The following is a 24,192-nucleotide window of genomic DNA, read 5'->3' as shown; positions in this document are numbered from 1 at the left end:
AAACAGGCAACGAGAAGAAAAAATAAAGAGAATTGACAAAACAAAGAATTCACCCGTATTCCGTGGGCGCATTTCGTTCTCTAAGAGATCCCGATGTCGGTCCATAACCCCCGAGGCAAATTCGGACGAAAAGGAGATTCCGTCGGTATACGCGGTGTATGCACCCTTGGGAAATTGAAAACCACTTTTAGAGAATGAGACTTCCCTGCCAACAAGCTGGTCTGCCGCAATCATCCATGTGAGACTTTTCCTCCATTGTGTCCGGGTGTGGCTGCAGATCTTCCGCGCGACGTCGCTGAAAGTCTTTCTCGCTCTTTCTCTCTCTTTTACTTCTGTTTTTTTTTTCTCTACAGCTTTTACTCTTTATTCCCCTGGATAACAAATAAGCTCGTATCCCGGAGACAAAGTTCACGTATCGAAACACGGCGATCGAGTCCGCATCGGAAAACGGGGTGCGTCCACTCCCGCGCTGTTTACGAATAAAAGCTATGATTTCGAAACGGCCGCCGTCCAGTCGTATTTTATGTCAAAAACGTTCGTAAAGATAATCTCGATTATTCGACTGAAACCGTTGACCCCCGAGCGTCCATTTTCATGACCGTAATTAATTATTTCTCGTGTTTAATAAAAAAAAAAAAAATAATAAATAACAAAGAGAACAAACGCGTTCAATCCGCTAGCGTATTTTCTTCAAAATAACCAATAGAATCAGGGCAAGAGAGCGATCGGAGGACAACGGCAGAACGATTTCTAATTTAAGAACCGTCCTGTTTAATAAACGAATCGCGAGCGAGCGAGTGTGCCGCTAAAATTGTCAACAAACGCGCATAAATGCGAGAAACTAAGAGACAGATTTGACAACGGAAGTTGGACAACGACATTTCATCGCCTGGCCCACACACCTCTCAACAAACCCGTCGTATCTGTTCGTTTCTTCTACTTGTTTCTTTTTCTTATTTTTTTTTTTTTTTGTCGCTGTCTTCTATGTATCTTTCGGGGACTCTTAGTGTAGCGTATTTGTGTGGGGCAGCAAAACAGCAGCGGGGTTGATAGCCGGGTTTCGTGCAGCACAGCTTGTCAGCAGGGTGGTGTACGTGTCATTCGTAAAAGATTTCTTTTCTCAACTACGTCTTATTTACAAGAATGTGATCGTTCCATTTTCCTTGTTTCAACTGTTTCAACTCGATTGAAAATAACGCGGTTTAGCAATTCGTTTATAAATTATACAATTCAATAATTCATATAAAAAAAATCTCCCACAAATTATGTATAATTCTTGCATATATGTGATTATTAAATTATATATAATTAAAAATGCTATTAATTTTGGAATTAATTATGCTCTACTCGACAGGCAAAATATCTGTCTAAGTCAGAGTAATGCGAACGATATAAATTCTTAGTGTTATTCTTGAAATTTTTGACAGGAAATGGATCGTGCACATGGCTGCGAAAGTATTTGTATTCATTATGACCTAAGAGGTACCAAACAGGTGATTGGTGTATTGCAACTAGTTCTTTGCACCTGGGTAGCTGCGATAGGCTGCTAGAAAGAGAGAAATAGAACAGTGGTGTTTTGGTGATGTTAACAAGAATTTTGCCTCGTGTACTACTCACTACACACTACAGAAACGGCTGAACATCATACAGGAGATTTAAAATATGGACAAACACAAAAGCGACAAACATGGGACGAGAACTATACAACATATCGTCGGGAGAAAATTAAATAATAAAATCGAAAGTAGTGATTGCACTGTAAAAAGATCGGGAGACAGAGTTCAAGGATAGGAGAGAAAAAGGTATTAAAACATATGTCTCTATGGTAGTTATACGGGAGACGATGCCTTTTGCATTTCCGTTTTCTTACATTCCTATGAAAAAATTTGCTGAAATGTAAATTAAAAGAATAAATACTGTGAAGAAGGCATGTATCATTACTCTTATCGATTTATCGAAAAATATTATTTCACGATATCATATATTAACTTAACGCTGTGATAATTTTTAGTTAATTAAAACAGATTGTATATATATATATGTTATTATGATATGGTGATTCATCGTACTCCTAGCATAACTATCATGCACTTCGAGCACTGCGCAACAATTGGCCAATGTTATTGTTCTATCGTTCAACTCTATCTGTCACGCGCGATAACGATCGTATCTATAAATATTCGTGGCATAAATCGCGCATGTATCTTGGTATAATATAAAACTCGATACGTGTCCAGCTGCGTGTAAAGCACGTAAAGGGACTAACGATCAAGAGAGAGGCTTGATGACGTATACACTCGCCCGTAGATTGGCGAAAAGCAGCGCAGCAAAGAAAAGCTTCTTTCGACGTAAACCCAGGAAACTAAGTAAGAGGAATGGTTGAAAGAGATTGTGATAGATAGAAACACAGAACAAGAGTAAAAGAAATATGGATGGAGGAGAGAAAGTGACATTCGGGAATAAGGTGTAGAAGGAAGGGACAATGTGCAGTCGAAGGGAACATGCGTGCACTTCGAGTCCTTTTGTTCTCCGCGGGCAACATTCTCGGTCTGTACAAAAGACCTTTACGAGTTTTATCGTGCGTCGAGATATTCTCCGATTCTTCGATTTCAGAATTTTTAAAATTTTCGTCCACTCAGGCGGAGAGTTTTGATAAAGAAAAGTACAGTGGGATGGCGATACAATCATAATGATAATCTCGCGGGCGATGTACGAGAGAAGATAGAAAGAGAGAAAGCGAAAGATCAACGATCTTAGAATACAAGATGGAGCCAAGCGATTGATTCAGAAGAATTATGTTCGAATAAAAAAGAAAAAAGAAAAAAAATGAAGCAATTTTGTTCCAAGCTTATGTGTTAGGCAAAAGTGCAATGTATTCTTCTCTTTTTTTTGTTTTTCACATTTATGTTACTCGTCCAAGACAAGTCTATATATGTATATAACATACTGGACAAAGTTGCTTAATTGCAGATAATGTAATAAAAATGTGCACTACAAAATATATCTAATCCATTTAAATTAATTAAATTTAACCTTCATAATAAAAAATAAAATCTTTCTGGACATGATGCTTGATAAATAGATTTACGTTATATTTAATACATCATTCAATTAATTGTCTTTTTAAACAAAAAGATTATAATAGCATGGTAGACTGCAAAGCGCAATCTTTTTCTTTTTAAATAAAACAAAAAAAAAATAATAATTCACATTACATCATTTTCAGTCACAAAATATCCACACTTTTACAACAGAGATTTAATGAACAATTTTTTTTAATGTGGTAAATGCATTGCAACAACAGTGAAACTTGATATCGCGAAACACATCCCCCGTCATTTTCCCTTCAAGACAAGCGACATCAACACCACTGTACTTTATTATCGCAGCCCAACAGTAAAAAGGACAGAGCATCGGGCGCTATTTTACCCTTTCTGACATCGACCAATTTTCAGCGGAGAGATAATTAAAAAAAAAAAAAAAAATGAAAAGAAGACGACACACTTGCATGAAGCACACGCCACATGGAACGATCTGCGAGGTCGAGGCTGGAAAAAGGCAGAAAGGCAGAAAAAGAAGAAAGTAGAAAGGAAAAGAGATTATTAGTGTCATCGTTTGATCCATTAACATGAAGAATTTTCATTCGCTCGCCGCTGCGTAAAATGGTTAAATTCTGTGTAATAAAGTAGGATAGATATCGAACAATTTTTTTATATTACATATCTTCATATTTATCTTCATATGATATACTAACACGTAATGTATACATCTAGATAACATTTCATAAAATAAATTCTATAGAAAAAAGCTTTCTGCTTTCATCATATCATTTATATTCATTTGAAATTTTATTTAATGAGACAATCGTTGACACAAAATATAGAAAAAGCGTCGGTGTTTTCACGACAAAAATCATGTTTAAAATATGTAATGTTTAAAATATTTTCCTGAATTATGTCAAATTGACGTTTTCTTTCGTACGTCATGTTTAACTTTATATTCCGTTTCGTTAATATAAGATAGAGTTCTGTCGCAACTCACCGATGATCAGAGATGGATAAATAAAAATAGAATAGACAGTTTGGATGCATGATGAAGAAAAAACAAGGGAGTAACTCTCTGAGTTACTTAAGAACTCAGACATTTTATAGGGAATAATAGACTTCGTTACGTGAAGAAGGAAATAGTCGACGAGGTACTCAAACTAGTCATCGAATCAAATTAAGGAATCTGGGAAGGACGAGATAAGACAAAAGCAAACAAAAAAACGAGGAGAATGAATTAGAATCGAGAGTAATGAAAAAAGAATATAATTGTGAGAATTAATGTTAGAGAAGAAGGAAGAAAATGTGAGAAATGGAAGTAATAAAGAAATAGAGAAAGAGAGAGAGAGAGAGAGAGAGAGAGAGAGAGAATGCATTACCGCAATGCTAGCCCGAGATTGTGCGGCCTTAATGTGGGCTTGAAGGTGCAGAGGGGGGTGGAAATAGCGGCAGGGGTCCCGATTGCATCGGCCCTTGACAGCGTCCATGCAGACCGTCACAGAGCCGTCCTCGTTCGCCTGCACCGTCTCGAGGGGGTGCGCAAACCGGCACTCCGTCTCGCCGCGTTTGCACGCCCCGCGTTGAAACTCGCGACATACCTACAGCAAGAGCGAACACGCATGGCATGGCACTCTATCTATGTGGGCGAAGGGGGGTCTTAGAGGGGCTAGAGGCTAAAGGGGGCTGGCTGGCTGGCTGGCTTGGCAGGTCCGGGGGCGCAAAAGTTAGAGAGGGAAGGTCGATCGGAGAGGTCGCCAAGGGTGGCAGACTCAGGGATAATGGGTGAGGCGATTGTTCAAACGGTCACTGGCTCTCCTTCGATTACGATCGCACATTTACACTGCTTGATAGTTGCTAGGAACTAAAGATGGATAAGACAGATGGATATATATATACAGAGGAAAAAAGTAAGGATGAGTGATCGGATCCCTTAGTAATAAAAAAACGATGGCATCATGATGTTTTGACATCTTAATGCGAACCTCTCGTTGATTCGCATTGATCTCTGTCGAATTACATTAGGTTAAATTTTTCGCATGACATTTAAAAATATTAGTAGTAGTTTACATCTTATGAAATATTTCTAAAATTATTATGAGACTTTAAATTTTTTTATGTATGCACGACGAATAAAAAGATAAGCTTTTGTTTAGACTTCTCCAAATGTAAATAGATATATAAAAAAAGTCGTTAAATTTTATTTAGTAAAATTATGTTCGCGTATATTTGTGTATCCTGCTATTTAAATTAGAATAATTCAAAAGCAACAAAATATAAAGTATAGAATTGCTGTCAGTACTGTGAGATAATTTTCTTATTAATTATTTTCTTATAATACATATGATGTAATTGATAAAAAAAACTTCAAAGAGAGTCGAATGAATAAGGAATTTCGGGTTGATTTGAATAAGATAGATGGTAGATTAACTGATAATATATAAAAGGGAAGTAGAGATTTTTGTGAATAGCAGATACAGAACATTGGTGCGCGTTACCGGAATAGGATCTTCTACTTTGGCATAAACGAGCATTGGCCATGAATACACGTTGCAGAACATGTAAAGTACGCGAGAAGTCAATTAATAAGACCGGCTAGTAAAGCAAACAGCTTCAAAGCCAATGCCAGTACACCGTAATTTTACGGCGCCTTTAAAAGCTGCGGTTTCCCTATAAAAAAAAAAAAAACGCCCTTTCCTTGTCGCAGATTTTTAACTTTACTGTCGCAATGCGTTAATTTATTATATTAAATAAGATTCTTTACATCGTCGCGTATTCTTATATATGTCGCATATATTAATAGCTACTATTAATTTAATTCAACAGTTTACTTCAAAAACAGTTAATAAAAAAATCAAATTTTTTTGGTTAACAAATGGATAAATTATATATCTTGCATGTAAAAAACAAAATGCTTTAATTGAATAGATTACAAAAATTGTTGTTTTACAACTTATAAATGTATATAAAGTAAACAAGAAATTTATCGATGAGATATAAGTATTGGAATCTTAATAACGTGTATTCACGGTTGACACCTGGCCGCATATAGACTACTATAGGCTAGGCTTTTAGTGTATTTGACAGCCACAGAGCTCGTGCCGAATCTGGCAGAATGTACAGGCGGAACTATGTCATTTTTTTTTATACACGAAGGATGTATGCAGAGAGGCAAAAAAACGCGCGAAGATAGGAAGAAAATTGTACGAAAAATAGGATGGAAATGTAGAAAGGAAGAATAAAGAAAGAGAGAGATAGAGAAAGAGTATAGAAAGAAATGATAGTGAGAGAGTATAGAATAACGTGTAGCTAGCAATTGGACCGAGTGATGCGAAAGAGCGTTCCGTTTGTGGACTTCGGGTCTGTTTCGGGGGAGGCGTTAAAAAGAGCCAACTTGACACACATTCTTTTTTCTTTGTCGGTATAGTTTTTCCTTTTTTTTTCTGGCCGTTGGTACGCTGGTTCCAGATGATAGGTCTTGACACTCGGCTTTGAGATTCGACATTCATGCGGACGATTGGTTCTCTATCGGTTTCTCTGCTGCGCTCTTTTCCGTTCTAACGAAAAGAGTATCTCTAACGAAAGTGATTTATACTTAAGAAGGTGATAAAACAATCTACTTACCGACCATTACACACACGGAATGCGTATCTGTAGTGCTCGTAAGGATTATCGTTACTACGAGAACGCGAGTATTTCTCGTCGGGAATGGACGGAGAGTCCGTGAGGCTAGCCGACTCGTGTTACCGGACTAATTTTAGCGTCAGCGAGAGAGATACCGGTGCTTACCAACGCCCAGAAAAGGGAGAAATTAGATCGCTCTACTCTACTCTAATGGAGCAGAAATACCGTGTTCAAATCTGTCAAAGAGAGGCGTAGCACGCGCCGTTACTCGGTGGTGCACCCTCGCCCCGCCCAATAAGGTCGAAGGACACACGGGGTATGGATGGCGATGGGGAGGATACAGGGTAATACGATAAATGCCTCCACGAGCATTCTTCGGTGTATTATCAATCGGATTAATATGCGTACGTGTTAAAGGAAAATTCTGCAACATGCATCACTTACTACATTCCTTGTGTGCATTCTCGCTGCGTCTCGAGAAAAGTAGAAAATCGGATAAGATCGAGCCTGCTGATAATCATCTTGAGATAATTATTAAAAAATACTATCGAAAAAAAAAAAAATATATTATTGCTAAAGATAAAAATTTTGTTGCAAAAGTAAGATTGAAAAAATGATTCACTAATTTTCAGATAAAATTATAGCGTTGAAACTTTTACTTTTCTCAAGGTACGAAATTCAGAGCATATTCTAGAGTACCATGCATATTAATATATAGTTTTGAAATCTACGCGTTGAAGCGCTATTCATGTCGTCTAGCATTAGCGCTGTCAGTTTTTTTTTTTTTTATTTGATTGAATAGTTTTTTTTTTTTTCATCGAGTAAATCTATGTATAGACATCACGCGAGTACCTGCGTTCAATGCAACAGGATAATAAAGGTAACAGTGCGCATTACGCGCGAGCGTCACTTCCGCGCGCAAAGTGACGCTTGCTCGTGTTTGCTTCACTTTCTCCGCGCGCCTTGTTCGAGTGTGTTAATTCGAGTGCACGCACTCGGTCGCTCGAGTGTGAACCACGGGTTAAAGTGGGCGCTTTCGGCAAGCTGGAAAGCTCGTTAGGAAATGCACACGTATACAGACATTAAACAGTTAACGAGAGAGAAAGAGAGACACGCACACGCGCACACGCACATATACACACACGCGCATACATTCTGCATACATATTTGCAGTCGACACACAACTGCGTGCAAAGACACAAAAGACACAATAGCATATAGGTAGACAGCTACAGACAATGAGAATGTATGTATGTGTGTACACGTGTATGTCATATCGCGAATTGTTGTGAGATAGATAGCGTATAGTTGACACCGTGGCTAAAAGAGTGAGAAACAGGTGCGACGAATAGTCCTTTTGAGTTCCTAATTAACGACGGACGGACGGTCGGCAAATGGCGCGCTGCGAGAGTCAATTTTAAGAAACGCTCGTAAATTTTCACCCGAGGAAAATTACATCAGAGAAAATGCGACACTCCGCAAGATTGCGGCAGAAACGAGAATGAAACGTTTAAAATAAATGAAATTTTGGACTTGGATTTCTACGAAGGGTCCAGAGAGATAATTTTTGTTTAATTTACACTTTGGCATAGGTCAAGATTACAGGCTCCAGCGTTCCTTTTATATTCGTAGGAAGTCATTCCGATTTAATTAATTATTTTATTATTTGATGTATGTAAAAGTAGTTAACGACTTTCAACATTGAAATCTCCACCATTACTTTGGCTTGTAAATTAAAACATTTTAAAACCAATTTTCAATTTGCTGCAGTATTATTCTTCCTGATATAAAATTATGCAATTTTCAACAGTGACTCGGGATTATGTTAAAATTACTATCAAATGAACCATCACGCATAAATTAATGATAGAAATTAATTACTATAGAAATCACGTATGCGGTAAGCACATATAATAATTGATAGTAGTGCACATATCCGAGTGCATGTTTCGCAGTGCGAGAGTTAATATATTTTATACAATCCTCGCGCATCATAAACCTCACCTTTATTCATAAATCCGATATATTTCATCCATATTTTCTATCTTAGAAACTGTTTAAAACGCGTGAGAGAAGCAACGCGTAGCAAGCAGCATTGAAACGAGCAACGATGTCAGCTGATCCGTCGCGAACCGTTCCTCGCGAGAATTTCGATATAAAATATTGCTTTGTTAGCAAGCATAAAAGATGTGAAATGAGATCTACTGTACTTATCGCAGAAGCGCACGCACACAACGTTACACAGCAGCTGCAGAAAAAAATGTTACGAAAAAAAAAAAAAAAACTTAAAATTATGGAGAACTGTGAGCACATGTATTTTGTGTCTTGTAAGATGTGTATGCTTGTTTGACATGTATGTGTGCGTGTATATACGTACGAGAAAGAAGTGTCTGTTGTATACATATATAAATATGTAAGGATATATATATATATATATATATATATATATATATATATATATATATGTTGATAATGTGCCAATAAATATCAAAAATTCGCATGCGATCATACTGCATAAAGCACCTCCTCCTAGCTGTAAAAGTATAAACACATAAGTCGCCGCTGAATGTATACGATAATTAATAGAATTAGTAAATAAGTAACGTGTGTTTGCAATTGCGACAGAACAAAAATCATAACTCTGGCGCTGAAAAATCAGATACACATGTATAAATATATATATGTAGATATATCAAACATACTTGTAAATCGGAATATATATATATATATATATATATATATATATATATATATATATTTTGCCGACATAAGACACAATGTGTGAAATATGAGAAGCTGTAAAGAGCGCATTAGCTTAGTGCAGAGCTGTACGCCGTACACGCCGATTATCATCGTCAACGAGAGCTTTTTCACAAATATATATATATATATATATATATATATTAACGAAAAAATATCTCTCCTACATAAAATAAAAACCGTATTAGTAAATGCGTTCCTCTTTTCCTCTGTACGAAGACAAAGCCGCGTCGACGAAGCAACGGCGTGACAGGCTTTAGCTAGCCAACGAAAATAAATGTATGCATGTCTACTAAAGATGGGAAACCAAATCGTTGAGACGCTAAGAGAGAAAATAAAATTCGCAGAGAATGAGAGAGAAAAAAAAATATATCGCGTTGAGACTGACAATAAGAAAGGAAACAGAACATAGGGACCACTAGTTAAGTGCCGGCCTGTGAAAAAGAAACGATATGGTATATATATATATATATATATATATATATATATATATATATATATATACAAAAACACAGTATCTATATATCAGCTGCTCTTCCATTTGTCGGAGTATAAGTATGCTAGTGTGAGCGTATAGCGCAAGAGTCCGTTAACATCGAGTAAAAAAACATTTGAAATTAATATAGACATTACTACTCTTCATTCACTAAAGTCATTCGCACACTACATGTTGTGAGAATGTCACGGTACTGCTTTCTACACTTCCCTGATTGGTCAAGCTTTTGGCGGTAGGCGCGCGCGATCAACTATAAAATATGCATGTGAAACAAATATCATTAAGAAAAAGAAAAATTAATGGCAATGATGCGAGAATTTAGTGGAGGACATGATAAAATATGAAAAATATAATTGTGCCTCGACGTGTAGTGTGCTATTCACCAGAAATAACTTCGGCCAATCAAGGTTAAATATATTACTATGCTAAACAGCGAAAATCCAAACGTGTTTATATCGATATTAATAACATTATATATAAACAGGCAGCAAGCAATTAATTCAAAGAGCATTAATGACATATCGTCCGGGGGAGATGCAGATCTTGTGATCTGTTCCTTTTTTTTTTCTTGCAGGTGCAAGGGTCAAGGAAGTGAGGTGGGGGCATTGAGATATCCAGACAGGATGAGTTTCGGAGAGAAATGGGCGAACTTCAATGTCGTCGTCGATATGGACAAGAAAGAATTAGCAACGAATCATAACGCGTTTATATTCTCGCGAGAAAGACGTTTACACGCAGATTATTTGATAGCCGATTACTAGCACAGTCCCGATCGAGTATCTCCTCGAATTTCACGAATATGCAAGAAACTATTTCTTATTGCAAGCGGAAGTGCACTACAGAAAAATCTGTATTCTCAAACGAAAAAGAAAAGAAAAAAAAAAAAGAATCATATACAGTTCTGGGCATACTTCGCGCAAATTCAACCAAAATAGCGAAGGCAACAAATAAAAGATAAGTAAAATACAAGAAGACTAAGATAAGACATACAAAGCACACAAACTTCTTGGTCATTAAATGAACTTGTAAGAATCAATAAACAGTCTGTGCATCAGTTTTCAGTTTCAATTATATTTCTTTTATTTGAGAATTCATCATCAATAAATTTCACGTGACCCGAACTCAGTGCACAAGTCATCGTAGTACATCACAAATAGGTATTGTTATGATTACTAATTATCATCGTTATTGTATGTTACCAAATATTATAATAAGTGTTACCGTAAGACCAATCGTAGTTATTTAATAAATCGATCGATATATTTCCGACTTCTATATCTGCAATATTTAATTAAACGACATTACATTGCGTTATATCCTTAATCTTTTCGTAAACGTTTCCTTTACTTAATCGTAAATACGTGAAATCGGTCATGTATTATCTCGATATGAAGGATAAAGAAGGTGCTATCGTTCTCACTATGGTGATCTTGGGATAAAGAGGAAGAAGGAGAGACAGATTAGTGCGAGGGTGTGATGTATATAAGGATTATAAAATTAATAAAAAAAAATCTCGCGATTCGTATTGCTGATTCGCGTCGAAAAAATTCTTTGCGTATCGCCCAGGCTGGAAATTCTGTTGCGAGCGCAAAATTAGTTTTTGCCTAACTTGAGAGTCGAACTTATAATATCGATCGCCTAGAGGCCTAGACAATCGATATATGCATATATATAGAGAAAGAAGGACACTATATTTTGCATAATTAAAACTGCGACTCCCCCCCCCTTTCAAAAAAATCTATCGCTGTAAAATTTAAATAATAGCGAGTTACATTTCCTCTCTTTCGGCTTTCGTTTATGTTCTACCAGTTTCTACGATACAAAATACAATTAATTAATTAATTAATTAATTTGTTAACCTACCTACTATATACACATATCACTATGTGCGTATGCATGGATGGACCGGCGCGTGTAAGCGTCATGTATCTGTATATGATTCTGCATACGTACATAAATTTAGATATCCTCCGACGTTGCGAGAAACGTCTTCAAAAGTCACGTTTTTTGCTGCAATGACTCACAAGGGACTCTCCCGTTCGTTGATTTTTGCGATTAAAACGTAATACCAATATACATATATAGTCATGACCATAAAAATTATTATTGGAATAACAATCACATACACAGACACGACGTACAAGCACGTAAATAATAATAAAATCAATCGAATTGAATCGGCTGTACGTTGATCGTTCTCGATTCTCCTCTTCAATGTTTGTTTATCGAATAAAAGTGATTGCGAATTGTTCAAGTTTCAATGCGCCGTGAGATTGCCTTCGACTACGCGGGTGCTAACACTAGAACGGCTAAATCTATCATATTATGTTTTTAGACAAAATTTTACGATAAATTATTTTATAAATTTTTTTCACTGTTTTCTTTTTTTCAGAAAGATGAAATAATTATTTTAATTTGCTACCGGAAAAAAATCATTTATCGAACATGATAAAGCACACATAATATATATTTGAAAAATAATCTCTCTCTATTCTCTTTTTAATATGTAAAATTGATATTCTAGAGAAATTTAGAATTCAGTCGTCCTAATGTTAACCCTCTTATTTCCAAATACATATCACTAAATATTAAGAAAGACGTTTAAATATTCTCTTAATTACATAGCTTTCAATAATTTAGTTGATTATAATGATATTTATTTATAAGTTTTTTTTCTTTTTCGATAAATTACTTTATTCTTAATGGGAAAAGAGGGAAAAGCGGCGCGACGGCGGCTCCGGGGAAATCTGCGAACTCACGCATTAGGAAACTCCACAAGCGGATGCACGCAGACGCGAAAGTTTCGCCGTGGCAATCCTGTTATTGTTTCTCCGGAGCCTGCGTGCCGAAGGTCGAAGCAATATTACACGACGGTATTTCCGATTATTGCCGTTGCGCGCTTCGCAAAGATCGCGTTCTATTTCCGGAAAGCATCGTCCGCGCCTTTCCCGAAAAACGCTCTTACAGAAGTACGATATAGTATTATGTTACGCTAACCTACGTTTATTCCTAGATATTTTTGTATATATATATATATACGAAATTAATTATTTCTTTCGAGAAACGAACATGCTTGATAGAAGTATCTGAATTTTTGTGACTATTAGAAACGCTTGTCTATAAATAATCACGTTACAAAGTAAATCATCTCTGCAAGGTGAGAATCGAGGCGAAAGATAAGCCAAGTATGTCACATTCCAGTTTGCATTGCTTGTCGACGACATTTTGATGACCCAAAGAAATCAACGATAACGGTCTACGCGGAGCAAAAATCAGATATGATGGCCGTTCGAACGATAAGTCTCTCAACTTTCATATAATGTATTGAAAGTGCCATCGATCGTCATATATTATAGTTCGTCAAATATATAAGAAAAAAACGAAAATCGTTCACAAAGAGAAGGTAAAATCCAAAACTATTTTATAAATTACTCGACAAATTATTAACATCAACAATTGATAAACGTTGGCAATTTTTTCTTCTTTTTTTTTAATTAATTCTAATAAACGTGATTATATAATTATCGAATTGGACAATAAATATGTCAAAAATATTGTCATGAAACAATTTTCGTAAAACAGATATGTACAATAATGTAACTGTCACAGGAATTTATCAATTTATCGCAAATACATAGGCATCATAAATCATATAACTCGAAATAAGCCGAAAAAAGATAACCGTGCAGAAAATACGCGAAAATATATATATAATTTTATATGATTTTGACATAGCATCGTATAGCTGCAGATTCATCTACTTCTATCAATCAGTCATATATCCTACTCTCTGTTATTTAATCATAATTATTCATCACGTTTTATCGTTGCCATTATAGTTATTTGACTTAGGAATTTACAATCCTCTCGATACTCTTTTAGACCTTTGTATCGCTCGCGATCCCTAAGAATCTATTTCTCTACATGTGCAGTATCCTAAATTAGATTTTTCTTTGTCGCCACATGCCGATATATGTCTAGTACTAATCGCTTCGCTTGTTTCCTGCCCTCCAATCGCGCTACAAAATATATGCCATAAAATCTTTGTCGTTTTCGATTTCTTTTCTCTCGCTGTTTGTCAACATTGAGTTTGCTTAATTTTTGTAAAATACATTGAACGATCTTTATGTTCAATCTGTCGCAAATTATTCTGCAAAATATCAAGTACGGGATTAATCGCCACCGATACTGTGATTGATTTCGAATCATGTTCAAAATCGCATCGTTCGCTAAAATCTCAATGCTATCATTTCTAACGCTAAGCTAAATATCTCATCGTGATTGAACACGTGACATAATGGAGAGAGCGTATAGAAATATATACCGCTTTGTAACCTAGAAACCTTGTAAAACTAGATACTCTCAAAGTTTGTGTCTCGTCATAGTCCTCTCGTGCTCGTTATGTTATATGTTGACAAAATAAATGTTCGATTTCCAGCCTAGGATCCATCGATATCGTCGCCATTCAATCGCGATCGAACATGTAAGCCATTTGGCTCGCGTAATCAGATCACCTTCCGCGTTACGTAAATTACTGTAATTAGCAACGTGCGTCTAACTCGTCTGCGAAATCAGAATATTCCCGGTGTCTGCTGCCAATTTCATCCGTTGTCATCGTTACGTTCTAATCACCATGAGCGTTCCATTACGCCCCGGTTGATTAAGTCACCCGACGCTACACTCATGTGAGAAAAACAATAGAGAGAAGGGGGAAAAAAATAAAAATCAAAAAAAGAAAATAACGAAAAGAAGTGACGCGTCGGCGTTGATCTACCAGGTCGAATAATTGCACGTCGCCGATACTCGGCGTCAAGTTGATCTAGTAATACGCGTGAACGTAAATGAGATTATGAATGGGATGATGATGGGCGTGGGGATTGTGCAGGGGAGTGCACAGGGACGTCGTGGTGATGGTGGTAGGGGACGACGGATGATTGACAGATTGCATCGTGGATACGGGCGACACCTGATTGGGGGGACCGGCCGGCACTTGGTACACGGTATTGGGCGCGGCCATCGGGCACCTTGAGGCCCCGGCTGCGCCGTGTTGGGCCCCATGCTGTTGTTGTTGTTGTTGCTGTTGTTGTTGTTGTTGTTGTTGTTGAATGTAGTTTGGTGGTAGACATACCTCGAGGCGATCGGTACGTGGCATCTTCTGCGGCATCGCCACCGTCTGCGGCACCACGCCGAGCGGACTGCCGACGCCCGTTGGGTCCGCCGGGCCCATTATCGCCGGCATTATCGGGCTGGGCGCAAAGTACGGGCTGTACGTGTTGCCAACCTGCGGCATACCGGTCAGGTACGGATTCGTCGCCTGCGAAAACACACCCGGAAGATATCCAGGTAACACGGATTAAAACACCTGTCCCCTACCTTCGCTCCACGCGTATTTTCGATTCGTCACGCGTCGCGACGCACGCGATTCTCGAAACCGTTAAAACGCGCACTTTATATTTTTAAATGTATACAGAGTACTTGGTAATGAGTACTTACGATGGAAGATATTCGCGACTTCTTCCCATAAAACAAGTCAATCTGCGAAAATAACTTTCTTACGTAAAAAGTCATGTTTTATTAAATTATTTACAGTAAAACATTTGGTAACGTTTATCATTGCGGGTTAACAAAATATCATCTACAAGCTTGACGAGAATTACGATTTATTGCGTAATAAAGTTTGATAGTAAATAATTTAGAAACGCAATCGTCTCCAAGAAAAAGTTCTTTTCACAAAAGTCAACTTGCTTTAAGATGAGCAGTCTAATACTTTCACAGAAAGTTAGTGTTATTTTCATTTATGTTACTTATTACCAAATTCTTTGTATATGCAATCTACTATTTTTTATTCATATAAATTCTTTTTTAAGATGCATTAAGGCTTCGCGACCAACGCATATTCGTTGGTTTATTAATTTTAAGACATATATCTTCGTGAGATTTATGTTGTGTCAGTTGCTTCGGTTATCTGATACAATAATACATATATAATAAGAAAAAAATTAAATTTCAACGACAAAAACGAATGCCAAAGACGAGAATCTGTAAAGAAAAGGCACCTCGTTTGCGGACTTCGCAAAGCCTTAATCATCTTTTTTCCCTTTTCTCATGCCCTTCCCTTCGCTTTTAACGACAAGCGTACACGTTTTCCCACACGAAGCGTTTGGTTTTGTAGCGAGAGCTGGCTCCCAGAAGCGAAGGCAGGTAATTTCAAGCACATCCGAACGAGTCGATCACTCTCGTTCGTACTTCTCAAAAGCCTCTAATAATACTGGGAGCTTTCGTCATTGTAATGAAGTTTTCGGAGACGCGGCTAGGTAATCGTCGTTAGTAAAAAATATCTTCAACTTGATCATATTTATGAAACATCAAACATCAACATTATTATATCTTCAAATATTAGACGATAACATTTTTTTTATATAAAATTATTAAGAACACTAATCTTTTTAAATCCGAGATTATCACACGCCTCATCTCCTTTTTCTTCGTCTGTTTTACTATTGTTGGCTTCACATTTATGTAACATTAAAATTTTTTTCTATTTACTCTTTGCGATATCAAATATAGATAAAATAAAATAATTCAAAAAGAAAAATATATTCATTGCTTTCAGAGCTAAAAAACGCGCAGATATTTTTACTTGGCCGCAAAACTTCATGCTGATCTCTTCTACAGAAAAACTTTGAGAAAACATGTACTAACAAAGATATTCTTTCCTCAATAAACAAACAAAACATTTTGTGAAGCATGCAAATAAAAGTTACTTAATTTACTATACGGCGCGTTCTTAAAATAAATTTAAGCTTTCGTACGAATGCTTACCAATTACAGGCGCATCGCTCGAACGACTACAGTGGACGTAAAATTTATAAAAGTAATTCATATTGTATCAAACTTATATAATATATTGCAAACTGTAAACAAGTACTATTTGCTGACACAGATTTAAAAAGGCGAGTATCTTTACGTCCACCACTAGCCAGCGTAGCATTAAATTAACTAAAAATTAGTGGAAGCCAACCAAAACCAGGAGTTACCATAAAGGCGTGGGTAGCGAGAAGTTGCTGCTGGATTTGCTGTTGAAGATGATGGTGTGGTGCCGGAGGTGCTGGTGCCTCCTGTTCACCAATGACGTAATTGGAGAACACACCAACAATCAACCACAACCACGTGAGCCACAGCGGCAAACATAGGGGACAGACAGGCAGTCATAGTATAGGGTTCGATATCACGTAGCAACGACTATGAATGTATGTCATGAGTAAAAAGAGAACGTTAATAACAAATTTCGATTTTTAATTACTGCACCGCTGATTAAAAAAAAAGAAAGAAAGAATTGACGATCTCGTGCGCGAGAACGCTTCATATCGATTTAAAGACGCAGTACAGGGACAGAAGAGTTCAGAAAAAAAAAACGTGGTAAAGTTCCATCGGTCGTCGAAGATTTATTTGGGTCGCTCGAAACGAATCCGAGCAACTCGCACGCGATGTCGCATGAAATTCTGACGGGTCGACGAAACTTTGCCGCGCCCAAATATTACTCTACCGTTCGAAACTTTGACATTGTGCTTTTCCCGTAATTAACCAGCCTCCCGTTAAGTGACAAATATGAACAATACTAGAAATGTTCGCGATGAGAATCTAGTATGTCCACTCTCAATCTGTGCTTTAAGCCCTTTGCAAGTTATCTGATGACTTTAAAATTCAATTAAAGGTCCATAAATTGAAAGCAAAACATTATATATTTATATATCTCGAATATTTCAAATTTTTATAGATATTCAGTATTAAAAAATAATTAAAACGTATTTTAAATAATAAAAAAAAAAAAATAATAAAAATAAATATATTACAAATTTTACATTGAAAGTTCAAGAGAAAACTATGATATAAAAAAAGAATAAGATTAAAAACCACTGGTTGCGTTAAAGTTACATCAAAGAAACTCGATTCTGCAAATTGACTGTCTATCGAAACACGTGATTAAGTCAGGTTTCTCTAGGAAGAATAGGGATGACACTGACCAAGAACATGCGACGTGCTAAACTTTTTAATTCTGAAAAACTTTATCTCTCGGTGCAATGTCCGTAAGAAGGAACGCAGGTAAATATGGACGGCGAAGTGCTGCGCTTGTGTACCTCGAGAGAATTATATCGGAAAAGCTTGCAAAGTATTTCAATTTAAATGCGTACGCAAACGCGGCTTCTATAATGCATCTAGCTTCAAGTTTCATAATACTGATACTAATGTGATAAGAAAGCACCGCACCGTCGACAATCTACACAGCGTCGCCTACCGGAAAAAAAAAAAAGATAATCTAGTGATAACCCTCGAGACTAAACACAGACAAAAATCAAGATCTTACGATCGTGGAAAAAGTGTGTGAATGTGTGAATAGCAAAAGACGTGGTGCAACGATCGTGTTAATTTGTTGGACATACCACTGTTGGTACCTGGCCGGGCACAAGGGGTTGACCCGGCGTGAGGCCCTGCTGGATCTGCTGCATCAGCGCGTTTTTCAGCGCTAGATGATTGCGCCCGTTTATAAGGAGTTGGTCCTTCAGATGCTGCGGGGGATGGAAATACTTGCAAGGTGGTTTCTCCCGATTACATCGACCCTAAAACAAAAAATTCAGAAGGTGTTTAAATATGTTCTAGCAATAAATAAATATTCATTATGTAATAACAAAAATACAGAATATAAAAAAAAGAGAGAAAAAAAGCTATAGATTCTATTCAAATATATATAGCTTAAAAGTTTGTAAATCTGTAAATTATTATTTTAATACATATACATATGCATCCGTAAAATATTTCAATTATTCGCAACATTATTGTAACACTCATATTACACTGTCAGTCAGTCTCTTATCAAGCATAATATGTATCCTCATTATATATAAAATTAAATTAAATTTCATTAATTAAAATAATTTTTTTAATCAGTGATAAGTTATTATATAAATCGAATTGCCGAGTAGTTTTAAACGCTAGATATTATTCGCAAAATTTCTTCCTAATTTACATTTACAAAATAATTCAAAATCAGAGTATTATTCCTAGTGAATAATTAATGTAAACTGTATGGCGACGATAAATATATTATATTAATAATCACACTAGAACAAAGGGATTGCAGAGTATAATCCTAACTATTTGGATATGTCATCGTGGTCATAATAATCGATGAGATATTCGATCTGATATTCATATCATTCACGATGTTATTATAATAATACGGAGAGAGATACTAATTGTTCAATAACAACATATCACTCTTGTATGTAAATATGCATATATATATATATATATATATATATATATATATATATATATATATAGTCTAAAATTTATTTAGAAACGTGCACTCGCGCGCTCGTAAGTGGTTCATGATAGTTAATAATCAGAAGTCTCAATTACTAATTACATTCACCTTCCATATCGGGTTCTCGTTTACTTTGTTCCTATTTTCCCGACCTCTCGTAATTTGAGTATTGGGACGAAGCGTAACGCGATTTACGGGATAAGTTGCGGGCGCAAGGTTGGAATACGGAAGTGGCACGAAGGCGAGAAAGTGGAAGGAGAGTGCCGTCGAGTCGACAAGAGGAAAGAGGTTGATGCGGCAGAGAAGCGGAAGATAGCGGGAAGAAGTGGAGGAAGGCTAAAATTGGCGGTACGAGAAGCGAGGTCACGCCGCAGACGGTGTGTCACGGTGCTACTAATTAGACCTTAACGATATTAGTTTACGCAAGATATAGAGATCTGACGGGATAACCCCAGCCCGCCCGTACTTTCTTACGGAGAACCAGTGGCTTTCAGTAATAGCAACTTGCGAGCGAGCGTAAGCTCCGTCAGAGACAGAGGCGGTCGACGGGAAGTGATAGCGGGTCCTGTTGGCGTTGATGGTACAACGGCAAGACTCAAATATCGCCTAATTAAGCACATTCGAGAGTTTCAGGGAATAATGTGTAGGTAGCCCGCCACGAGAAAGTTTCGACCCATTGAGAGGAAACGCTCCCCGCCCTCTTCTTCGTCTACGCCACCACCGTCATCGTCGTTCTCGACATCGTCACGTACCACGACAGTCGACCTCTCGTTGACACGGGGTGGTTCAGGTTCGACTAATTGCACGAGACAAGATTCTCGTTCGAGCGCATGTTCGTATACGACGCGTGTTGTGGATTCGCTTTGAAGCCGATAATGTTTATTTCTCTCTTTACGCATCGCTGCTCTCTATACCTTGTTTCGATGTAATGAAAAACTAGCCGGAATCTAGCCGGTTCTTTGAGCTAACAATGTGATTCGTAAAGTTTTTCATTCCCTCTACAAATTTGGTATATTGAAAATGTTTAAATAATTTAAAAAATTCAATAAAGAAAACAAAACAAAATATCAAACAATAAAAGATCATAAGTAATGTTGTAGAAAGTTAAGCACTTCGGTGAGAGTTCGGAAATATGCTTCTCAGTCTTATATTATTAACACTTTATTCTAATATAAATCAATGATAAATATTTCTTTAATATAAATTGCCAAATGTACCGATAAGAATATCATATATAAATATAGTTTCGGGATGCTCACGCTAACGTATATTTTAGTTGGTTCTAACTGTGGTGGGAGTAATATTAAAGTTGATTTAAAGGATCTACCGATAAGAGATAGCATTCTCGGAAGAGCCACGCGAAATGTTCCCCCTAATTTTAATGAAACTTTAATGATATTTAGAGGATCTCCGAAGACGAGTATCCTCGTAAATCTTGTACATAATGATGTAATATCTCACAGATCTCCTAACGACCGAATTGTTTCATCCTTAAACTGACTTCATTTTAATGTCGACGAATCTATATTATTTCAGGTACCTTTCGAAAATCTCCAGATTAGCAAATCTATTTATTATTATTGTATTTCTCAGCCAATTTTATATTGCAAATCAATTTGCAATCTTATATCAAAAATTTATACTACAACTATATAGAAATATAAATTCTGGGCAAAATTATTTCGGTTAATTTTTAATTATATTTATTTATGCTATACATTTATAAAATTACTTTATTCATAACATTATCTCAATTCTAATCGCTTTTATTTTATATTTTCAGATGTATATTATTTAAATGTACTTGAAAATACAAGATAACAAACTGCATTTAAAATTTTTAACAAAGCTTACTTCATAATAATAGAAGAGCAAAGAATCCACCATCTCTTTGATAGTACATGCAACCATTATACAAAAGATAGTAAATGATTAGAGTTAATGACCCGTGATGAATCTTAATTCTTCAGATAAAATGCTATTCAAATAACATTTGACATTTTGGATAAAAAATTTATAATAATTTATTACATTTGTGCTCGTGTTATTTGAAAATTTATAACATATTGAAAATTTATCAGAAGATTCTATCGAAGAAGTCATTTTTCTAGCTTCTGAAATATAAGTGGATATCAACCAATGTATAAATCTGCCACGAGATAATAATAAGTAATATACGATTTATCCGTTTAGACAAATAGTCTAATATAAGAGAGATTTAGTATTTTTACCAATTCCGTAAGAAGGAATTAACTTTACTATATCGTAAGACAACGTGATAACTTCTGAGTCGCATAGTAATAAAACCGTACTCTGTTTTAAGATTAATCTTGTACAATCTAGACAAACATGATTTAACTCTGTCATTTTATACGGTATTTAATCAAAACAATTATATAAATTTTCAATTCTCTTTCTCTCCTTAGTCAAATTGTTTTAACGAAGCTATTTTAAGGAGATGAAAAAAATTATTGAGAGATTATACAGATCACTTTAATTTTTATATATCATTCAGAAATATTTTTTTATTTGAATTAAGATAATTATTGCCAGAATAATTATCAACAATTTTTATTATATAAAAAATATGAAACATAACACAGCTTGTAAGAAAAACTGGGGTAGATTATATTACTAAAATTTTTATATCAAATCTGAATATAGGTATTAATAGCAATTTATATTTAATAGAAAAAGCTAAAATGGCAATCAATTGCTTGATTAATTATCATAAATATGTCAATGACTACTTATATTATATCGAGTAATTAGTAGCTGCAGTAATTATATTATATATTAATAAATGTCATATAAAATTAATGTATACTGTTTGTGTTATTATATAAAAGTATCTTCATATGCGTTTTCGAGTTCTATTATATAGTATCCACATGTATTTATGCAAAATCGAAACATTTACACAATTGTCCGTGATATATAGCACAGGTCAAGCTACATATTTTTCTTTTATATAATGAGAAAAATATGAAGCTGAAAAGATTAAAAGGCGAAAGAAGTCTAATCGATATACGAAGGCAGTAAATAATCTTTAGCTTGTTCGTTTCTTGATAACTCATTGGCGCGAAATGAACAGGTGTGCCAAAATATATATATATATATAAAAAAAAAGCTTTTAGCCATTTCGTACGAGCACAACGAAAAACCTCTGTGCCTTCATTGTTTCGGCCTTCCGGCATCACAAAAGAAATGCCGGTGTATGGAGGCGGTCGAAGGCTCTAGACCGACTCAATTACAGTCGCTGAGCGACGCGATAATTGGGATCAAGATTGATTGTCTTCTTTCCTTTCGCGCTGACCTCCCACGAATACAAGTTACTCGAAGAATGTGCATTTCCTTTGTTCCTGTCTCACCTAAATAAAGCAGAGATGCCAGTACAGAAGACAAAATACAATTCGTCCGAATAAAATGCTGCTCTAATCAAGAATAATTATTTTGCGATAAATTTTAGCACAAAATATTATAGATATAATATAATTATATAATAATAAATAAATTTTAACAATCATAGTACCATATAATAAAATTGGAGTAAATCAATCTATGTTAAAAATCTCATAAAAATTAATTTAAGATATATTTCAGATTATTCAATTAATTTACTTCACAATTGTATCACAAATTCATAAAATTGTTCTTCGATTAAACATTTATGGCAGCAGATTTTTTGATTATTATTTGAAAAAAAAGCACAGAACAATGCTTATCACAAACACTTGCTTATCGTCTATTCGATCCGGGTGACAAAAAAATGTTATCAATATAAAAATTACGGCTGAAAAAATTACGAGGATTACAATAAGTAGTGTAAAGTACGACAGTAAATCGTACAATAATAATTCAAAGTAAAAAGCATCTCAGATCGTTTTTCCAAAGCAGCTGGATAAAAAAAAAAAACTACGCGCGGAGATACCCGCGAAAATGACTCGAGAGACGAGACGTAAGAAAGAAAAAAGCAAAAAGAGTGGTGAGAGACAAGCATGGAAGCTGCTCACTTCATGGTAGCGGGAAGTCGATGTCTAGCAACCTTTTTCACCTCGATAAAGCCCTGTCGTCGAAGGTGGCCGACGAACACGATCCTTCAGACCCGGGCTAACCCCGTTTTATAACCTCTCACCCATTTCCCACCCTTGTCCCCTTTTCACCTTGTCTCCTATCACGCGTACGGGAAGAGACCGAGAGGAAAGAGACGCATTTTCGTTGTTGAAAGGAGCATCGCGAGGCGAAAAGCTATGTGCGAAAAATCGAAAGAAAGAGAAAGAGAAAAGGAGTGAAGAGAAAGAAGTTAGGCGAAGGGAGAAGGAGTGCGAGGGTGTCGACGGTGCGCACACATTCGTCGAGCTGTTGCTGCAAGGGCTGCAGGGTGAGCGAAATTACTAGGATTTGCGCGTAGATTTGCATATCGATTTTCCCGGCGGAACAGTGTCGTATGGCGGCGTGCGCGCCGGCACACAATTTGCCTTAATTTCGCCGTGGGAGATATCTACCAACATTAGCCCGGTGTGGCTAAAGCTTAAGCGCGACCGTTTCACGGCACGGTGATGCCGTTTCGGATCACGCGGCTTGAAATTACCGGCGGTAACACCCGGTAAAAATCGGGGAAGAAACGCTCGTCTACGTGGCGTTAAGAAGATTGGGATTTTTCGGGAGGGAAACATAACGTCGGATATGTTACGAAATTTCTCTACCGCCACGATCTTTTCAAAGAGAGATGTATATTTGCATTAAGCTTGGGTAATATTAATGTTGTAAAATATAAATATGCTTTAATATGAGAGATTGAATGAATATTTTAAAACATATCTAATAAAAGGAATTGTTCTTTTATTAATCTAATATGTAATTTGGTCAAAATATTTAATTTAAAAAACAAATATTCTAAAAATATTATTAAAGATTTTTTTTCTTCACGGTTCTTAGAAGTTATT

General features: G+C 36.1%; 1 protein-coding gene across 12 annotated transcripts in view; it reads right to left on the bottom strand.

The window, feature by feature from the left end:
• Nucleotides 1–24,192, bottom strand: part of LOC126858754 (protein suppressor 2 of zeste) — a 355,300-nt gene that overhangs the window by 10,840 nt on the left and 320,268 nt on the right. For 7 of the 12 annotated variants that reach the window (XM_050609277.1, XM_050609280.1, XM_050609281.1 and 4 more), the window contains 4 exons: nucleotides 18,363–18,539; nucleotides 16,959–17,039; nucleotides 15,050–15,235; nucleotides 4,424–4,642 (listed from right to left, as the gene is read on the bottom strand). In XM_050609277.1, the coding sequence (XP_050465234.1) occupies nucleotides 4,424–4,642; nucleotides 15,050–15,235; nucleotides 16,959–17,039; nucleotides 18,363–18,539 (663 nt within the window). The remainder of the gene's footprint in view (nucleotides 1–4,423; nucleotides 4,643–15,049; nucleotides 15,236–16,958; nucleotides 17,040–18,362; nucleotides 18,540–24,192) is intronic. The other 5 variants (XM_050609283.1, XM_050609287.1, XM_050609286.1 and 2 more) reach the window with 3 other exon arrangements.

Source organism: Cataglyphis hispanica, chromosome 2 (genome assembly GCF_021464435.1).
Source record: "Cataglyphis hispanica isolate Lineage 1 chromosome 2, ULB_Chis1_1.0, whole genome shotgun sequence".
NCBI lineage: Eukaryota > Metazoa > Arthropoda > Insecta > Hymenoptera > Formicidae > Cataglyphis > Cataglyphis hispanica.
Note: the sequence above shows the minus strand (reverse complement) of the source record. Positions and strands in the feature narration are given on the sequence as shown.